Raw genomic sequence first — 18,693 nt, 5'->3', positions numbered from 1 at the left:
ACTTCATAGTAAAATATGACGTTTATCATATGCTTTACAAAATTTCTAATTTTGTACAGTATTTAAGACAGGAACAAATATGAAATTTTTTTACTTATTAAATACTTTGCCTTCGATTTTGCTACGAAAAATATATGAAAATAATTTATAAATAAATTTTGTTATTAATGTAGTATATTCATGTTTAAATTTGTTAAAAATGTTATAAAATTTACGGATTTTATCTATAATATATGTAGTAAAACTTTCTTGTTCCATCTCTTAGCTGTAAAAAATTTCCGGTTTCTTGTTTGTTGACTAAATATAATAGAAAAATAAATATAATTTTTATATTGATTAGTTGAGGTGTTGGAAAAATAACATAATCGTCTGTAATTTACTTATAAAGTCATATATAATATCTTCTATGGTATATTAAGCAATGAATAAACTTTAAGAAGATACAAATATAATATGTAATAACATATATACATATATACAAAAATATATATATATGTTATTCATATCAAATTATAATATGTGTTCAACAAACTGCACACGGATGTACATTTTTTTAAAAATATAATCACAATTAAAATGTAAATGTATTAAATAAATTGTTAAAGAAAATATAAAAATGTTATATAAAAATTTTATATTTAATAATATTAATATAATGTCTTAATTTTAATATTGTCTTGGCAATATAGTTAAAATTCATATATTATATAGAAGTTTGTACGTCTTTTAATTTCTCGAGATCTATGCTTGTATCAAATGTACATGAGTATCGTTCTAATTGGACGTGCGCCAAAAAGTCGATCGAAGTGATACCAAAGCTTCGTTCGGACGGCGTATGCGCCAGTAGTAAATCTCGTGTTTATGTCGGACATGCGGAATCGAGTCAGTGCGCGGTATCCCGTCTAACCAGCGACAGTATGCAACTACTTTCGATTATTCGTAGCGTGAGAACGTAAAAAAAATCGGTGTCAGTTTTATTTGTTCGATATTACAAGAAACGATCATAATTTCATCGATACGAGTTTATTTTTTGATGGATTGTATTTATCACGTGGAAATATTCTTTCGGAAACTACGTTGCTGCATAAAGTTGCGCGACGATCGTTGCGTTGACGAGGGAAAAAAAATAACGGAATAGAAAGTAAATTATACGTGAAGCGTGATCTTAAAAAGTTAGCCGCGTGATCGAGCATAATTCCAGGTGCTAAATTTAAATGTGTTGCTTCGATCCCCTTGGGTTATTTCATCTAGGTTGGCTGCGCTCGGTTGGTTCGCTAGCAAAGCTCTATCATCAGCCCTGCCAGCAGTGGTATCATTGTTGATCGTCGTTACCAGGTATATACGTAGTCGTGGTCGCCATTGCCGGCAGTAGTGGCACTGTGAACACCGCCTGCGCCATCGCGAGCTACCACCACTACGCGAGTCAGTCGACAGTCTGCCGGCGAGCAGTGCGGACGCGTCGTGGAAGGATTTAGTATCGTTGCTCGCAAGTATTTGCTGGCACGACCGCGATTTGCCCCACCGTCGGTGCCACGGTAACACGGTTCCCGCGGACAAAACCATTTCCCCTCTGCCCGGCCCGACGACCCTCCCTCCCGTCGGTTACCCGGTGTTCTACCAGCGCCGCGGCAGTTCCCCTCTATTGATCGAATTTGACCTGCGAAGTTTCCCCTAGCGTGTGCAGTAGTGGCGGCCGGCAGTGGCTCTCGCGCTTACGTTCCTCGGTTAGTGCGGTAAATAATCGCGATACCTCGGCATGGCTACTCCGACCGCTTGCACGCGGTTTAGTGACAATTATGAGCTCAAAGAGGAACTGGGCAAGTAAGTACAAAGAAAAAACATTCATAATATTTAAAAGTAACGAACGTGAACCGAAGATGAAGAAAGAGAGACAATGAGTTTGGTTTAACGTTACCGCGTGTCACGTTTGCTTCGTTTTTTTACTTCATGTATACATACTTCGTATCTCTTTGTCTTTTCACCCTCTCTTTCTTTCTCTTATGTACTTTTATTAATTCATCTTGATTTTTTATTACATACGAACCTGTATCGTAATATGTATAAGCATTTTGTATATCGTATATTGTGATGTATCTCGTGTCACTGATCAGTGGCAGCGTTCGTTGTGCGATACTTAGATGGACACGCGAGTGACGATCAGTTTAGAGCGCGATTTTACTAGCAGACGACGCCGTGTTGTCGGCCATGATTATTCTCTACGTCCGCAGGGTCTCTTTCTTCTTTGGCTTTTTCCTACTTCCACTGTTGGTCGTCCGTTTATCATTCTCTTTTTCTCCGTCCTTCTTTATCTCATCGTTTCATGTCCCTTGCTCACACGCGGGAGACACCCCGTTGCATTTCGTCTATATTTAAGCACGGCCTGTCTGCTTGTGGCTCAGGCTCTATATATAAAGCGTCAGGGCGCTTGCTATCGTGCCTTGTGCCGTCGTGGTGGTCTCACCGTCGAAAACGAGGCATCCGCATCGTACACGGATCTGTCATCAAATCAATACGATGTCGTCGCGCCGCTTTTTACCTTCATCCCCTTCCTTCGACCTCTTTCTCACACTCTTATTCCTTTTCTCTCTTCATTTTGTTCTCTTTTTTTTGATCTTTTTTTTTCTTTTCGTTCATCTCTTTTTCTGTCTTTTCTTTCGCCTGTATATCCTTATTCGATCGACTACTTTCTTTTTATTGTTCAACGATATTCTCTCGTGTTCGACTGTGTAACGGCAGGTGGTTGCAGTCTTGCATGACGTTGTTCCTAAAAGTCACTAGATTTCGCCAGCATTTTGTTTCCTTCCCTTCGATCGCCTATTTCTGCAATACAGTGTATTTGTTCGATGCTATATTCTATAGCAAGAAAGTTATGTTTCAATACTATTTTTATTAATATTTATAATTTTTAATTACTATTTTTGAAATGTGTTATTACTATTTATTAAATTATTTTTATTAAGAATTATTCGATAAAATTTCTTGATAAAATTTCGATTATTGTGAAATAAATTAAAACGTCATACGGTTTTTTCTAGGTTAGGAAAGTTTTGATACTCCATGGATAGTTTGAATAGAGTATCGATATCGTTTATCTTGTATTATTCGTGATTTCGAATAACTTTGACTTACAGTCACAAAATTTTTTTTTGATTTGTAAATCATGCATACGGAAAAAAAGAAAATTTTCTGACCACACCCCGTATCTTTTTGGGAGAGTTTGTGGTACGGTCGATAAATACGGAGCGTAGAGCACACGTAGAGCACGCGTTACACAATGTCACCTGCTCGATTCAGTTTGGAATATTTTATTATTCCCTTTCTTCTCTTTAAATCATACAATCAATTACATCAATGAATATTAAATTAATAAAAAGAATGAAAATTTCTTTTATCGATTATTTAATCGAATTTTCTCCAAACTGCTCGTATTACGAACGATTCCGTTTATCTATATAAATTGCAAAGACGATTCGTAACAAACGCGATCGCTTTGAACGGTTTCCTGATTCTAACACACATTTCCAGCGACGAAAATCGAATCTAATTTGAATGGTAACACCACGAATTCGCAATTAGAATTGGCTGATTTAGAATATTGTCTGCGTGTGTAAACACGCTCGGCCGATTTGTTTTCAAATATGTAAAAATATGCCATGTAAATATGCTATTTCGAATAATTTTCGTTCTGAAATATCGAAGCCATAGATTTAATTTTCTAGAAATATTTTTATTGCGATCTTTTTTATTGCAATTAGACGAATTATATGCGGAAAAATATGTATTCAAATATTGAATCCAATTATAGATTAGAATACGGTTCGTAATGAGATAGCTTGTTTTTTAAATATTTTAAATTCAATAAACAGACAGCCGAGAAGATATTTTTTTTTAATTATTTAAAATATCGATTATGTTAGCTATGAGATATATGTTAGTTTGATCAAGAAGTGCATCTTGCAAATCATCAAATTTGTGAAAAAAAAGTTCAATTTTATTAAATATTTAAATGATGAAATAGAAGGATTAAAATATAGCTGCTTTAGGATTAAGTGTAAATAGTAATAAGATGAAATAATCTCGATATTAATTTCTTAATGGTAAAATCAATTTTTATTTTGAGCCGACTTTTACAGCTTTATTCCATTCAGAATTACAGAAGCGGCAATCTATTTCTAGACCTTCCGCGATCTCAGTATCTCGAAAGTTTTCAGCTCTAACGAGATTCATGTAATTTAAAAAAGTTGATCAATTGAATCATTTGTGCAATCACGTTGCTTGAACTATCATTATCCTTTAATTATTTAATTCAATTCATTACGTTATAGATTTTGTGAGAATAATTTGTTCGTCATTTTTAAGAGTATATTATTATTCTTTCTATTTCGCATCTTGCAAAACGATTAATACATCTTCTATAAATCACTTTCAGTTTTTTTTCTATGGATAAATTTTAGTTTTTTGAAGTTTTGCTTTTAATAGATATTCAAAGTTGAAATTTTGAAACGTTCATTATTCGAGTACAATCTTCTTTAATCGTTTCTAATAATCGGCGCTTTCTTTTCTTATATCAAACTCCATTCATTTTCAGAACTCTCTATTCAGTAAAGATTTGAAGCAACTACTATAAAATTTTCTTTCTTCAATCTCAAGGATTTTCATCACTTTCGTTTTTGTTTCAGAAATCTGGCTTCGTCTAAAAAAAAAAAAAAATTGAATTTCAACATTTCGAAACTTTTTCTTTCCTTTTTCAAAAATCTAATTTCATATTAGAGATTAATCTCTCTGTGTACAAATCCAATTTGCAAACATTATCGTTCATTCGACTCGACATAACTCTACGTATTCACTTTTATAATAGAAACCCGCAAAACCATCTCGTCTCTGCTATTTTCGTTAATTATTCGAATATCCAACTAATTTCGGCCGTGGCCACCGCGCAGAGAATCCGTGCACGTATACACGTGCGCGTGCGTCCGTGGCCTGGCATAATCAAAACATTTTCCTCGCCTTCGGGTTGAATAATTCAACGTTTCTTCCATGTCTGATATTGCTTCACGATCGCCTTTTACCGGCTATAGATTTTGCATCGAACCATTTCAGCTGAAAAGAAAGGGAAGAATAAGAAAGATATAGAGTTATCAAACTTTTCCACGATCCCTAACTTTTGTTTTCCTAACCAGGAATTTTCCTGGTTTACTTGATTCGTTGGTTCATGATTGATCCATCCACTCTTCTTTTCAACGATAAATTTATAAATTTCGCCATTTTCCTTTCGTTATGCGATGAAAGTATCCGATTAAAATAACGTTTATTCTGAAATTAGAATAATTGTTAATATTAGAATAATTGTCTGATAATTTTATTTGAACTTGCAACAAATTTTTGAAATAAAGTATTATTAAGTGAATAAGAAAGTTCTATTCTTTCTTTTACGATAAAAAAATATGTAAAATAGAGAATTTATTTATTACATTTGCGAAATGTTGTTTCATATAATAACTGCAAATGATCGTCGAGACATAAAATTAAACGTTAAAATTATTTTTTCTGCGTATACTTACTTGTGTTTCGATTACGATGAATTCAGAAAACATTCTTGATTTGATTCTCATTATCTTGACGTTTTCAATTCCAATTATTATACGTAACTTTTGTTAAATCATGGATAATCATCTTCGAAACTAAAAATATCTCAATAGAATCTCTTATCGTGTCGAGAGTTTTAAGATGGTCGAATGATCCGAAGTTAAACGAGAATCCTGGAAATCTTTCATTTTTTTTTTTAAACATTTAAAAGGCGGGAGAGATTCGAGAATTTATGACGGTGGCCTCTCTTTCTGTCTCTTTTCCTCTGGTGATTTATCACGAAGGGTGTAGAAGCGTTTCTCTGTGCGTCACGCTACAACTTGAAATATATGTGGTTTCGACGCGTGATAAAGTGTCGCGTGTTGAGAATTTATTAAAAAATAAGGGAAAAAAGAAAAGGAAGAGGAAAATAATAAAAAGGAAAGAAACATACCGATTGATGTAACGATAATACCACAATTTTGCTTGTTTCTAATAATTGCAAGATTATAAAATTCTTTGATATGGACTGATTTGTTTATTTCTTTAATAGCCATAAATTGTATGTATCTAACATTTTTTTTTTTTTACACCAGAGACACCAAGTATGTAAACTTTTAAATAAAAACTTGTTTAAATAAAAATGCAATGGTCTTTTTTTTATAACTTGATTCCAAGCTATAAAATGTTTTATAAAAATTAAACTATAAAGTAAATAGTAATATTTAAAAATCTTGATTGCCATAATTATTTTTCTTATAATTCTTACGTAGAAACTTGTATAAGTTAGTCGAATTTGAGGATGACGCATGGAAAAATTAAAGCGAATATACAGAAATCGAGATTTATACAAATTTGTATAATAGTTCTAATAAACAAAATTTACAATTGTAATTTTTTGAATCGAGTTTCGTTAACAATTGAAAGCAGATAAAACCATTATTTCGCAAAATAATCCGAATTACCGAGTAGGTTTAAGGAGATTTTAATGTAACGCATTGAAGATATAAGCGGTAAAGTAAACAGAAGTGGAACAAATTTTCTGTGCAAGATACGCCACGCCGGGAAACTCTTTAGACATTTTACCTGATGCGCTCCCCAAGACTTCCGCTTCATCTGTTATTCCTCTAATTTGAAACTTTCCTCTAAACTCCACTTTGGCGACATACTATCGACTCTTAAGATTAGTCACGTAAAAACTCGCGAATACAGGAATGCATAAATATATGTGTAGTTTCTTACATTTCGTTGCTAATACGTTTAAATATTATTGCAATTCTTCATATTTTTAGTGATGAAACTTGCATTTTTCTGAAAATAAGAGCAGAAATATTGCATTATATATAGAAATAATAGGAATATGTGTGTATTTTCTTACGTTTTACTTTTAATACATTTCACTGTTGTAGTTCTTCAATATTTTTATCAATGAAATTTATACTTTTCTGAAAATAAGAGCAAAAATATTATATTATATATAGGAATAATATATAGGAATATGTGTATATTTTCTTACGTTTTACTTTTAATACATTTGAGTGTTGTAGTTTTTCAATATTTTTATCGATGAAATTTATATTTCTCTGAAAATAAAAGCAAAATATTGTATGTAGAATATATCATTAAAATAAAATAAAATTGATATATAATCTGTAAATCTTTTTTCAAATTTTAGATGAATCATTTTAAATAATAATTCTAATAATAATTCATTTCTATAACAAACGAAATATGTTAGAAATTGAAAGGTTATGGTAAAAAGTAAAATTTCTGCTTCTACATTGTGCAATCGCGTACACTTTCTAAATAAAGATTATCAAGCTTGTGGTTGGATTGTTGATTATTACAGTTATCAAGCAACGATAATTAGATAATATATAATCAGACTATAATAAAAGAATAAAACAACTCATATGAATTACAACAGAAGATCCCTATATATATGAGATATAAATATAATCTCATAAAAATATCTGAACAATATTTTTACAGGAAAATCCTTATAATTATCCTATAATTCTGATTTTAATGAAAGTTTATACATGTATAGCACAATAAATCTTTCTTCCAAAGTTTCATTTTTTCAATAATATAATTTCACCTGGCCATTTTTTTTCAATTCCAACTATAATTCAAAATAACCAATTATTAAAAAAATTACTTCACATATACCCATTATACTCACAAAAAATTTTACATCTTTGAAGTATTGATTCTATAAATCAAACCAAAAATAACCGATTAATTTATTATAAGTCATAACCAATTCAACATTATCTATTGAACATGAAGCGAGACGCAAATATATCAAGGCAGCCGCGCGATGGAGATAGAGCTATCCGACTTTAAATTGCTCATAGTAATAATTCAACAAATAAGCCTCAACCTCGACATCTTTGCAACGAACCTTTGTTCTCCATAATCGATCCTCCAAAGATACGTAGCCACGAATATATTAACACCCTGTATATATAAATCCAGTATACACGGTATCTTTGGCTATCGATCATAAGGCGTCAGTATATCTGTTTACACGAGTACGTTTACATCGATCATACACATAGTCGGTTCGTGGCCTCGGATTACGGTTATCCCCTCCGACAAACAGACGTCCCACATTTCGGCTCTGGTATTCAGCCAGATATCACCGACCACGGTTGATTATAATTACGGACGAAGGGGGAGAGGGAAGGGTTGCTCGCTCGCGAATCTTCCCCGATCCTTTCACCTCGAATCACTCTTCTCGAGAGTTCATCAATCACCGGCCTACTCTCCTCTGTATTATCCTCCCTTTCTGTCCCCTCGATGATACGTTCGTTCTCGTTTAACGAATCGTCGAAAAGGGGAACAGAATGAGATATGAGAGAGAGAGAGATATGTATTGGAAATGGAAACGTGTTTGACAGTCGGTTCGATGGAATAAATATATTGTGCGTTTGGCTTTCCATGAAATTATCCAAGCTTTTGCTTCAGAAATTTTGGAAATTCGTTGATGGCACGAGTAGCGAGGATGATGCACAGGCTTCGTCCTCCTGGTCTGTCTTTTACGGTCTCGTTCCACTGATGCAGTATGGGCAGTAGGCAAAATTTGGAACAGATTGAGATATATATATATATCATTCGAGATGAATAATATTCATTTCTTGTTTCAAACATCCATTTTCTCCAATCCTGAAAATTTTTGCAAAGTTTTATTATTGTTGAGACGAAAGAAAGAAGTAATATGCGAAGAAATCTTTCCAAAATCTTACAAGATTTCATTATTAATGATCGTTTATTGGTCGTCAAAGATTCTTTTTTCTGATGTGAATGATGCTTTTTAATTGATCCAATCGAGTATAATATTTTTTATTATTAATCGTGTGATGGTCAAATAGTAAAAGTTCGTGATGAAACATTCTCTCGTAATCCCAGTGAACAGACAACAAAATCCTTTTAATCGACACGTGAACAACTTTTTTTCGGCATAAAATTCCATTTGAGAGGGTGGAATCAACCTTCAAACTTTTTTTCGTGTTTTAAATATAATTCCATTTCTAAATATTTCCTCGCGCAAAAGGCTGCCTGAAACATCGAAATAAATTAATAATTGAACATTTATGTTTACGTAGAGTCATATTTACGAATATTAAAAAAAAAAAGAGCTAATGATAAACATCCTCCGTGTTCATTAATAACAATAAATTAGCAGAGAATTGAATTTAATTGGAAAATTTTCCAATTTTATTCGCAAAGTTTCGTCGAAAACGGAATTTTCACAGTTACGAAACTTTCACAATCAAGAATTTTCAATCCATCAATTCGTTAATCGAAATTCGTACGTATTACTTTGTATTACCCGCCTAAGCGTATCGTGTACACAAAGTTTTTGCGACTCAAGTATTTAACATCACTGTGTAATAACAATTATAATATTTGTATTTACAATTTCAACAGTTCCAAATACCAAAACCATTCCCAAAATCTCAACATTCGAATAGATTCGCAGTATATTCATCCGATATCGAGGACTTCTGGTATTACCGCTTACGAGCAAACCGATTCATATGTTAGTTTTGGCAACTGTCTACGCTGACATTAAGACCGTGGGTAAATATTAGCTCTATCGAGAGCCACCAATGGAAATGCCAATCCCCCTCCCCCATACGGGCACGTTCTCACTTTTTCGGCCGTTTCCTCCTTCGCGACTCCCTCCGCTTCCGGCTGACAATCCCCTCCCCTCCCTCCGCCCAAACGATCGTTTTCAAGGGAACAATCGTTCGATCCAGTTTTTCTGGGAAAAGTGGGACGATCGTGGAAACGCGATTACGACGTCGTAAAACGAATTTCCTCCAACTTCCATTATGTACCTTGAATCTTCTTTCTTTCGACATCTTTGTTACAAAGTACGGTACCATTGTGTACAAAGTCGGTGGGATAGAACCGGTGGCCGAGGATAATTGGCCAGATGCGGCTAAATCTTGTTTAACCTTCTTTCGATCTAAACTTTTAAACGACGAGACAATTCTTCCTTTTTTTTTCAATCGTGCTGGAATACCAATATTTATTATCGTCTGGAGCATAATGGAGAAACGATTGTTTAATTATTTTATGATTGGAAAATTGAAATTAGATATTTTCGTTGTTGAATTGGGAATGGAAATTTATTTGTGGAAATTTAAACGTACAAAAATATTTTGTATACGGAAGGAATACGTAAAAAGAAATATTCGAAGCAAAGTATTTTGTGATATTCAAAAGGTGGAAGAATGTATCTTTATTCATTTTCTGAGTTGCATTTATAAAAATTTAAATTTGCATACGTGATAATCGTTAAATATTGTATTGAAGTTAATAATATAGTTTCGAAATATAAAAATATGTCAATCGATATTGGAAATCATAAAGTATCGTGCATTAAAGTATCGATGAAATATCGTCGAAAGTTCAGTTGCGTAACTGCAAATTCCAACGTATGAAATTGATGACGTCAAGATTCTGGCTGTCCTTAATTACTGGACGAGATTTTGCGACAGAGGAACATAAAATAAATATTTTATTCAAAGCGGTTAAAAATTCATCATTTATTATTTCCAATCGTTACCCTCTTTAAAAACATCATTCAGGAGAAAGAATATATTTTTATAATAAATCTTCTACTGGAAATGAATATAAATACATTAAAAAAAAAAAACTTGAAAACTATAACATTTTCTTCCACAAAATTCTATCCTATTCGAATTCAGAATAGGATAATCAATCTGTCCATGCGAGTTTTCCCCAACGAGTTAAATATTGCCTCGTAATTGTACGTGTCACAACTTGTCATAAACCGATTGTTCGATACATCGCTCCCTTCTCTCGACTCAAATTACGTAAAGCATTTTCATTTCGATGCAATCTTGGCGCAGCAGAAAGAAAGATTTGATATAGAAAAATAACTTTCCCGTTTGTATTCCATCGAAAGCGTTATTATACTCGTCTTGTTCGACGAGGAGAGGAGAGGAGAGGAGAAATTGCCTCGTATAAGCGGCCGTGCAACGGCTGGCAAAAAATGTCGTCTTTTAAGGATCGTAAAAAGAGTGGAAAGCCTCGTAGATCCCCTCGTAGATGCGGCGATTCGAGGCAGGATAATCTCTGCCTGGAATCGTTCCGATTGAACCGTATTATCCTTGGGCAAATTCTGGCGGAATTGCAGCAAGATCGGATGAATCGGATTTTCTCTCACGCCAATCTGTTTGTTTGTTTATCGCGACGATTTGTTATCTTCGATGAATTTTTTTTCTTTTTGAAACATCCTATCCTAGTTGCTCTAAATAGAAGAATTTCGGCTCGAGTTCTTTTCGTGCACGTCTCTTTTCACTTCGAAGAAAAAGAAAATGATCGACTCGTTCACGAATTTTAAAATCACTATTGATCGACGCGAGAAGAATTCTTTTCACCTATCTTCTTACTTTTCTGATAAGTAATTTTACGAGTAGGTCGAGGAGGAGATCAAATACATGTAATAACGCAAAGAGAAAAGAATTTTTCTGACAACGATACAAGTGCAATGCAATACCCTTAAGCTGTATTACAATTCACTCGCCCCAAAATTCGAACGTTTTGAAGAAAAAAAAGAAAAGAAATATACCTTTTTCGCGAAGGAGGAGAATCTAGGATCACGATTTCGAGGGCCGTTAACTGGATAATCCTGCAAAAATCCAGCAATTTTGCGTTCAACAGGTCCACAGGTCTGTTGACGATCGTTCCCCAAGTTCAGATTTTCCTCAGACCCGTAATCCCGAAATAATCGCGACTCGTGACTCGTGAAAATTCGTATTGTACACGTTATTCGAAGAGGGTTTGTGGGAGAGGGTCGTAAATCGAAGGATTTTCGCGGGGTGCACGGCCCATTTCCGGTTTGGGAAAAGAGGAGAGGGGAGGGGTTATCGATCTGCTGCAAGTTTTATCTCCCAAGTTCGAGGATACGTGGGATGGCAATAAAAACAGTGTAAACTTGCGATAACCTCCTTCTGATATCGATTTATTCTTCCATGTGTGCATACGATAAGAGAGGAAAGCGAGGAGAGCGTGTGCGAGTTTAGTTATTTGTTTATTCGATGGATTTGATGTTACACCGTGTTGATCCGCGATTCGCGGTGGATCGAGTTCGAGATGGATTCTAAGATACAAGATATAATGGAATTTAACGTGGAAGAGAATCGAATTTGATTCTTCATTGCTTCCATCTATTTCAATTTCGCAATATTTAGATTTTGGATGTAGATTTATATATTCGTAATTCGTAATTTTTTTATCTTCTGATTATTTTTTTCATTATGATTAATCCGTGAGAATATCTTTTTGTCGTTTTTTCCTTAAAATCTATAATATATATATATATATTTCGAATGTATATGTTGCAAAAGGCGAAGCAAGAATTAGGTAGAATATTTTTAAATAAAAAATGATATCGTCGAAATTTTCTTTTCTTTTATTACGAAATCCCTTGTAAATAAAGTTATATTTACACCAAGAATTGTGGCCATTGTGAATTCGCACGAATGCAAATATAGGTTTAATGATCATTTAGCGAATACACGTATTAATAGCGGGATCGTGTTTATATCGAACGTACTATTCTTGACAGGATACGTTATGCTACATCGAAACGTCCCACGCTCGTCTCTCTTTCCCTCTTTGCGTGCACGACTTCAAAATTTGTTGCTCCAATTTACCGAATGTAACAACCGGTGTATTATTCACCGAGGCATCGTCTAAACGTCCCAAGAAATATATATATAAATCTGTCCACGGCACCGATAATTTTTAGACACGCGCTTCCTGAATCACTTTCTACGACGAACAACCGTTTCAGAAGCGGATTGTGCTATAAAGAACGGAAATATAAATACGAGATGTTGTGATAAACCGTGCCCGATAATAATCATTTTGATATTTGTGAAAACCCGTGACTCGACACGAATATCGAATTTAAATACCAACTATTACTTTAAATTTCTCTTAGTTTGAAATAGTTTCATATCGCCTGTTTTTTTCCATCCTTTGTAATTTATCCTATATAAAAAGCTACGCATTGACGTATTGTCTTCGTACAAGGAATTTTTCTACCACGATTTTTTGATAAAAAGAGGATATTGAACACAAACCATGACTCTTATGGTTACGTAAGGGATTAAATTGATAAATAAAAAACGGAAGAAGACATTTTAAATTAAATTAATTAAAAAATTCTTCGTAATCAATATTTTTTTTAAGAAAAAGGATATACACATACGTAACCATTAATCATGAAAAATAAAAAAATCACAGGATTATTTCTTAATAACGATAAAATTTTCGAGGGGAAAAAGATTTCAAAGGGGAAGGGATCTTTCGATTGGCAGAAACAGGAAGCGGAGGAATTCCGGCGTCGTTGTTACACGCGATGCGCATGTCAATGCTCGTGGCTACGATCAACACTTAATTGCGGTACACGAACGAAAACGTCGATACCTCGGCTCGCCCGGTGACCTTTAATCCTTTCGTGCAGCCTCGAAAACGTTCCGATTCGGGGCTCCACGGGGAGTGCGAATCCTCCTCCACCGCTACTTATAGACCGATCCAAAGGCAAACGGTGGATCGGCTTTCTCAGAAGTGCACCACACTCGCCTCCTTTCATCGCGTCGCTTCAATCAATCCCTCGGGCTGCCTATAGTTAGCGTGGAAGAAAACGTTTGATGCAACCGAGTCACGTTGTTGTACACGTACAATTTTGAAGAGAAATGGCGATGCAGAGGCGGTGATTATCGACGACTTCTCTCAACGTTTCCGTGAAAAGTATATAAGTGTATATTCTTTCGAAGTTCTTCTTCCTTTTAGGAGTACCTTCCTCTTTGTTTTATTATTGTTATTACTGAATATTAATATAACGTGTATAGAACGAAAAAGAGGAGGGAGGTTTAAAGATTTCTGGGGGGAAATTTTCCACTTAGTATTCAATTCCCGTTTTTATCGTACTTTATCGTGTATCGTGGGCGATTGTCCGCCTACTGTTTGATTGGTTCGTTGATTTTTAGCATAGGAACCGTATCGAAAATAAGTGGATAAAAATATATATATATATATATGTGTGTGTCGATTTGTAGTAGTTGCGAAAAAGAAAAATTTGAAAGGTATTATTATCGATATTTAAAGGCTTTTAAAACGAAAAATATGTTTTTTATTATTCTTATTATTGAGATAATAATACGCTAGAATATATGTATTTGTCGCGTATTAATAACTCGACGATACTTTTAATTCAAAAGATTCTGTTTTACTTTGATGGCTAGGAATAAACAGTTCGTTAAAATTATCGCTGCACATGAATTATATATAAGTTATATAATCGTGAAATTTGAATAATAATAGAGCACACTATCACCGATATGATAATAAATAGAAAAAAAGGTAGAAAAAAGGTAGCAGTACACAATATTCAAAAATAAAATACATTTCAATTTAAATTCTGTTCCTTTCCACGTAATCGAAATTATCGTTTCCAACCAATGATCGTTCTATAGTTTCTATATTATACGATTTTTTACTTTTTTATCCTCGTATAGTTAAAAAAAAAGAAAACAATTCAACATCGAACGATTGATTCTTCACATTTCGTCGTCATTATAAACTTTTCAACTTTTCAAACATATCGACTCGTAAAATTTTAAACTCGAGAGATAAAATAATTCATTCGCACGTGCGACGAATAATAATTCGACTTTAAAATAAACTTCACCCGCCCAAAGAGAATCGACGATAAGATAAGATAATCGATTTACAAACCAAAAAAATCCTCGTAAAAAATCCAAAAAAGAAAAAACAGTCATTTGCAAAAGTTCGCGAACTCCCAATGGCGAGGGAGAAAGAGAGAGAAAAAACCTTATCGGTCGTAAAAACTTGATAAGCTTCAGATACGCAAAAATCGATCGGTAGCTCCCACGGGTTCGAGTGGCTCGAATATTAGGATGTTTTGGATGATATGCATGCTTGAAAAATTCATCCATCTTTAGCTCGAAGTTGAATTTGTCGGTAATATCCGCGTGGAAAATATCGCGTGGAGGGGGAGGTGGATTCGATGGAGGGCAGGGGTTCTCGATCGCTCCTGCATTTAATGAGATTTTGCGCACTGGTCGTTGACCGTGCATTCTCGCTCGTACGTATTAATTAACGCGTTACTCTTTTGATATTATTATGCTTATGCAACACTTATTCCCTGCCGTTTCGATCGGACTGATCGCGATACAATCTTAGATACAACCTTTTCCTACGTCGGTTTTTCTTTCTTTTTTTTTTTTTTTATCTCATTCTCGGTGGAGAAACACTGTGAACGATATGAAGTGGAAACGGAGAGAGAGAAAAAAATCGAGGGTCGAATACCGAGTCGAACTTTCCGCAAATATTTGCCATTCGTGTGCCGGCATTTTCGCGAGTCACTCTTTATCCTTCCTTGTCCTCCCTTGGGCTTGTTACCATTCCACGGATCGATTCCTCGGATGGAAAATTGCCAACAGGTTTGGCTTGGCTTGAATTTCTCGGGGCAAAGATGGAGATTGTATCGATTTTTCCATTCGAGACGGGTTTTCTTATTTGGGTTGGAAAGGATTATTAATGAGCCGCGTTTTTCAGGTTTCTCTACCTATCGATGGATTGGTTTGGTTGTAAAATATTCAGTATGGAAACTATTTTTTATTTTCTTTTCTTCATCCTCCTGTTTCTTCTCAAACGAAATTATATTCGTTTTCGAGGTTATTCTTATTTGCGTAATATACTTATACTTATCCCTTGCTTCTTTCTCGTTTTATAAAATATAACCTACATTCGTTACTTATACAGCAAATTCTATTTCCCAAAAAACACTCTCCACTAAACCGTCTTCTATGTCAACGTTATATACCATCGTATATATAACCTACATTCACCCTCCGCTCCACGGTATTCCATTTCCTTAAAATCACGTCCGCGTAAAATCGTTGGAGCGTTGCTGGAGACCCCAAAACGCGGCTAGTAATAACTATACTAGGATAGAGAAATTCCCTAGCCCCCAGAACAGCCGTAACAATTTCCCAGTGGCTCGTTAGAGAAATTTCTGTTCACCAGATTCGCGTGAGCCTAGCCCAGACTTCGGCACAAATCGTCTCGATTCGGATACGCTCGGTATAAGAGGGTAACTCACGTGTCCTGCGGGTTCCTCCCTGGAGACATTTCCCGAGGCGACTGGCTCGATCGATAAAACGGAGCTCGTGTCTCTGCTGCTTACTTATATACATGCGACATAACCGTGGAATATTGTCGCGTGTTTTTACGTCGGCCACGTATTATTAAAACGTGGTTGCGTAAGATAAGGGGGAATTGGATTCTATATTCATACAATGTATAATTCGCGTTACACGTGGAGATGTTGCATTTTTCATTGTGATAATCTAAACGTTATCGATCCTCCCTCTCCCCCTTTTCTCTTCATTTCCTCTTTACGTATATTAATTTATTCCTCTCTCTCGTTATGGAAAATTGACGTTTCGTACGGTTTCATAAATTTGTTCCGTTATGTTGCAAAATAATTTCAGTTCAGAGACTTTTAAAATCTAGAAGCTTCGGTAAAACGCGCACCGTTCTTTCCTTCAAATTAAAAATAAAAGAGTATTAACAAAGAATTTTCCATTTCCCGAACGTTAGTTATCGTTGAAATTATTATCTCCAAGGGATAAGATTTTTATTTTCAATTGAAGTTAGAACAATATAGAATTCCTGGACGACAGCAGGCTTCCTGTACCTTTTAAAATTGTGATTAATGGAAATTGAAATTCATGGGAAATGATGGTGGTCGTTTTCAGAGTTTCAGAGAGGACTGTTTTCATCCGACGGGGTTAATGGCGGGAAAATAAGGGAGGCAGGGGCTGGAATCAAATTCGAGTTCACCCCTGTGCGACACGTGCGCACGAAATTGCAGGATTTGCTCGTAAATTCATTAGCCGTGGCGCCTCCGGTGTCGCCTCATTTTTTGCGTCCCACTGATTAACGGGAACAGACATGCTCCCGTGTAAAACGTCACGCCGCTTTAGTCTAGATGAAATGAAAAAAAAAAAAAAAAAAAAAGTAGCCGAGTGTGAAACGAGCAAAGCGCAATATCAAGCGCCAATTCACGTTTTCGTCCATTTTCATTACCTCTTTTTTTAAAAAAAAAATCTATCAGCCCAAGAATAATTTTAATCGATATTCGAATTCATCAAAATGTATCGATCCCTTTAATCCTTTTTTGATACCTGCCAATTTAATTATACCAGAAAGATCTTCGTCAAAATCGTATATTTGTACCCATAAAAATTTAAATTTGCATCTAACTGCGATCTATTCATATTTTCGTTCGATCACTCGTATTCATTAGCATATTCCTCGACCGAGGAATTTTTCGCGACAATTCAGGCCGAAATTCACCGCTGTCACGGGCCAAAGCCACGCTATAAACCAAATCTGATCGTTTCGGCTCTAACTTTCGAATTGGCTTGAATCACCACCACGCCCAGCGACCCCCCATAACAATGCATCACCAATTCTCCACGTCCCATATTCGAGAGAATTAGCAAATCAGCTCGAGCCGGGTGCTTAATGTTCATTACATAATTGACGCATTGCGGCTTATCTCTGTCCTTCCTCCCATGAATCGATAGCCTAAATGGGCGACGATACTTAATTTAACTGGTCGAACAAGAAGAGAAAAATACAAAATAATTTACCAAACATCATCTATACAATTCCCATTTCACCAATTCTCGTTCATTCCTATCTCTCAATTAGAAATTACCGACACGTTTACTTACTTTCGAACAATTCAATAATTTCTAAATGCTATTTCTAATGCTGCATACACGTAAAAACATTTTAATCGCGATCGTGAGAAAAGGACGAGAAACCGCACGACAATTTCTCCTTATGGATCACAGCCGGAAGAGTGTTGCGAGCGAAAATTGTAAAGGAGAGAAAGAGAGGTGGCACTTTCACCGTGTCACAATAGCTCGGTTGCCGTAGGTCCGGAAATACGTGTTCCGCGCTATTTTTAGCGCGGTGGATCCCATCCCGCGTGTATCCACCACGGTACACTTAAGCCGCGCTCGTGCACCTCGAAATACACCATAGGCAGATTATATACACAGTGATATTCGATATGCGCGTGCGCGAGGATCACGTGTTTTCGCGATCGGTGGACAAATTCGGCTCACACGTGTGTCGCGTGTCACGCACCGTGCGCACGTTTTAAAACCGTTGGGTGGACGTTGCACAGCGTTCGACCATTCTCTCTTCCTATCTCTTCCTCTTCTCTTCCATCTTCGTCGCGCCGACTTCTTCGCCGCCCCTCCCTCCCTTTCCCTCTTCCCTTTCCCTTCTCGCCGCCAGCTCCTAATAATAGCAAGCGGTACAGGACGAAAATAGGCCTGCAGAACTATGCAACACGCGGTTCAGGAATTTCATCGTCTGCTGACCTCGCACCGGCCGTTTCCCTCGTCCTAATGACGAGACATCCATCCAGCAACTTTGCGTACACTCTCCTTTCTATCACTCTCCGCTATTAATAAAGGATCGCGAAAGAAGATGGCGGATTATCCAGGGATCTATGTCCGCGCTTGTGGA

At 35.6% G+C, this 18,693-nt stretch overlaps 1 protein-coding gene and 2 long non-coding RNA genes across 53 annotated transcripts in view; 1 reads left to right on the top strand and 2 right to left on the bottom strand.

Annotated features, from left to right (window-relative positions):
- The first annotated feature begins 86 nt into the window (after positions 1 to 86).
- The window catches only part of LOC108003363 (calcium/calmodulin-dependent protein kinase type II alpha chain), a 125,563-nt gene continuing 106,956 nt past the window's right edge, over positions 87 to 18,693 (top strand). For all 50 annotated transcript variants that reach the window (XM_062073726.1, XM_062073706.1, XM_062073735.1 and 47 more), the window contains exon 1: positions 87 to 1,821. In XM_062073726.1, the coding sequence (XP_061929710.1) occupies positions 1,757 to 1,821 (65 nt within the window). In that variant the 5' untranslated portion in view covers positions 87 to 1,756. The remainder of the gene's footprint in view (positions 1,822 to 18,693) is intronic.
- Positions 4,424 to 6,366, bottom strand: LOC133665985 (uncharacterized). The gene is made up of 2 exons (XR_009829495.1): positions 5,562 to 6,366; positions 4,424 to 5,313 (listed from the first exon to the last, which is right to left on the bottom strand). It is a non-coding gene; the product is annotated as an uncharacterized LOC133665985 (long non-coding RNA).
- LOC114578204 (uncharacterized) overlaps positions 6,476 to 18,693 on the bottom strand; it is a 32,381-nt gene continuing 20,163 nt past the window's right edge. For both annotated transcript variants that reach the window (XR_009829493.1, XR_009829494.1), the window contains exons 3-7: positions 8,817 to 9,129; positions 7,973 to 8,736; positions 7,082 to 7,148; positions 6,944 to 7,010; positions 6,476 to 6,876 (exon numbers count right to left, since the gene is read on the bottom strand). This is a non-coding gene — a long non-coding RNA (uncharacterized LOC114578204). The remainder of the gene's footprint in view (positions 6,877 to 6,943; positions 7,011 to 7,081; positions 7,149 to 7,972; positions 8,737 to 8,816; positions 9,130 to 18,693) is intronic.

This window comes from Apis cerana, linkage group LG4 (assembly GCF_029169275.1).
Source record: "Apis cerana isolate GH-2021 linkage group LG4, AcerK_1.0, whole genome shotgun sequence".
NCBI classification, from domain to species: domain Eukaryota; kingdom Metazoa; phylum Arthropoda; class Insecta; order Hymenoptera; family Apidae; genus Apis; species Apis cerana.
The sequence above is the reverse complement of the archived record's forward strand: the minus strand, read 5'-3'. Positions and strand labels throughout refer to the sequence as shown.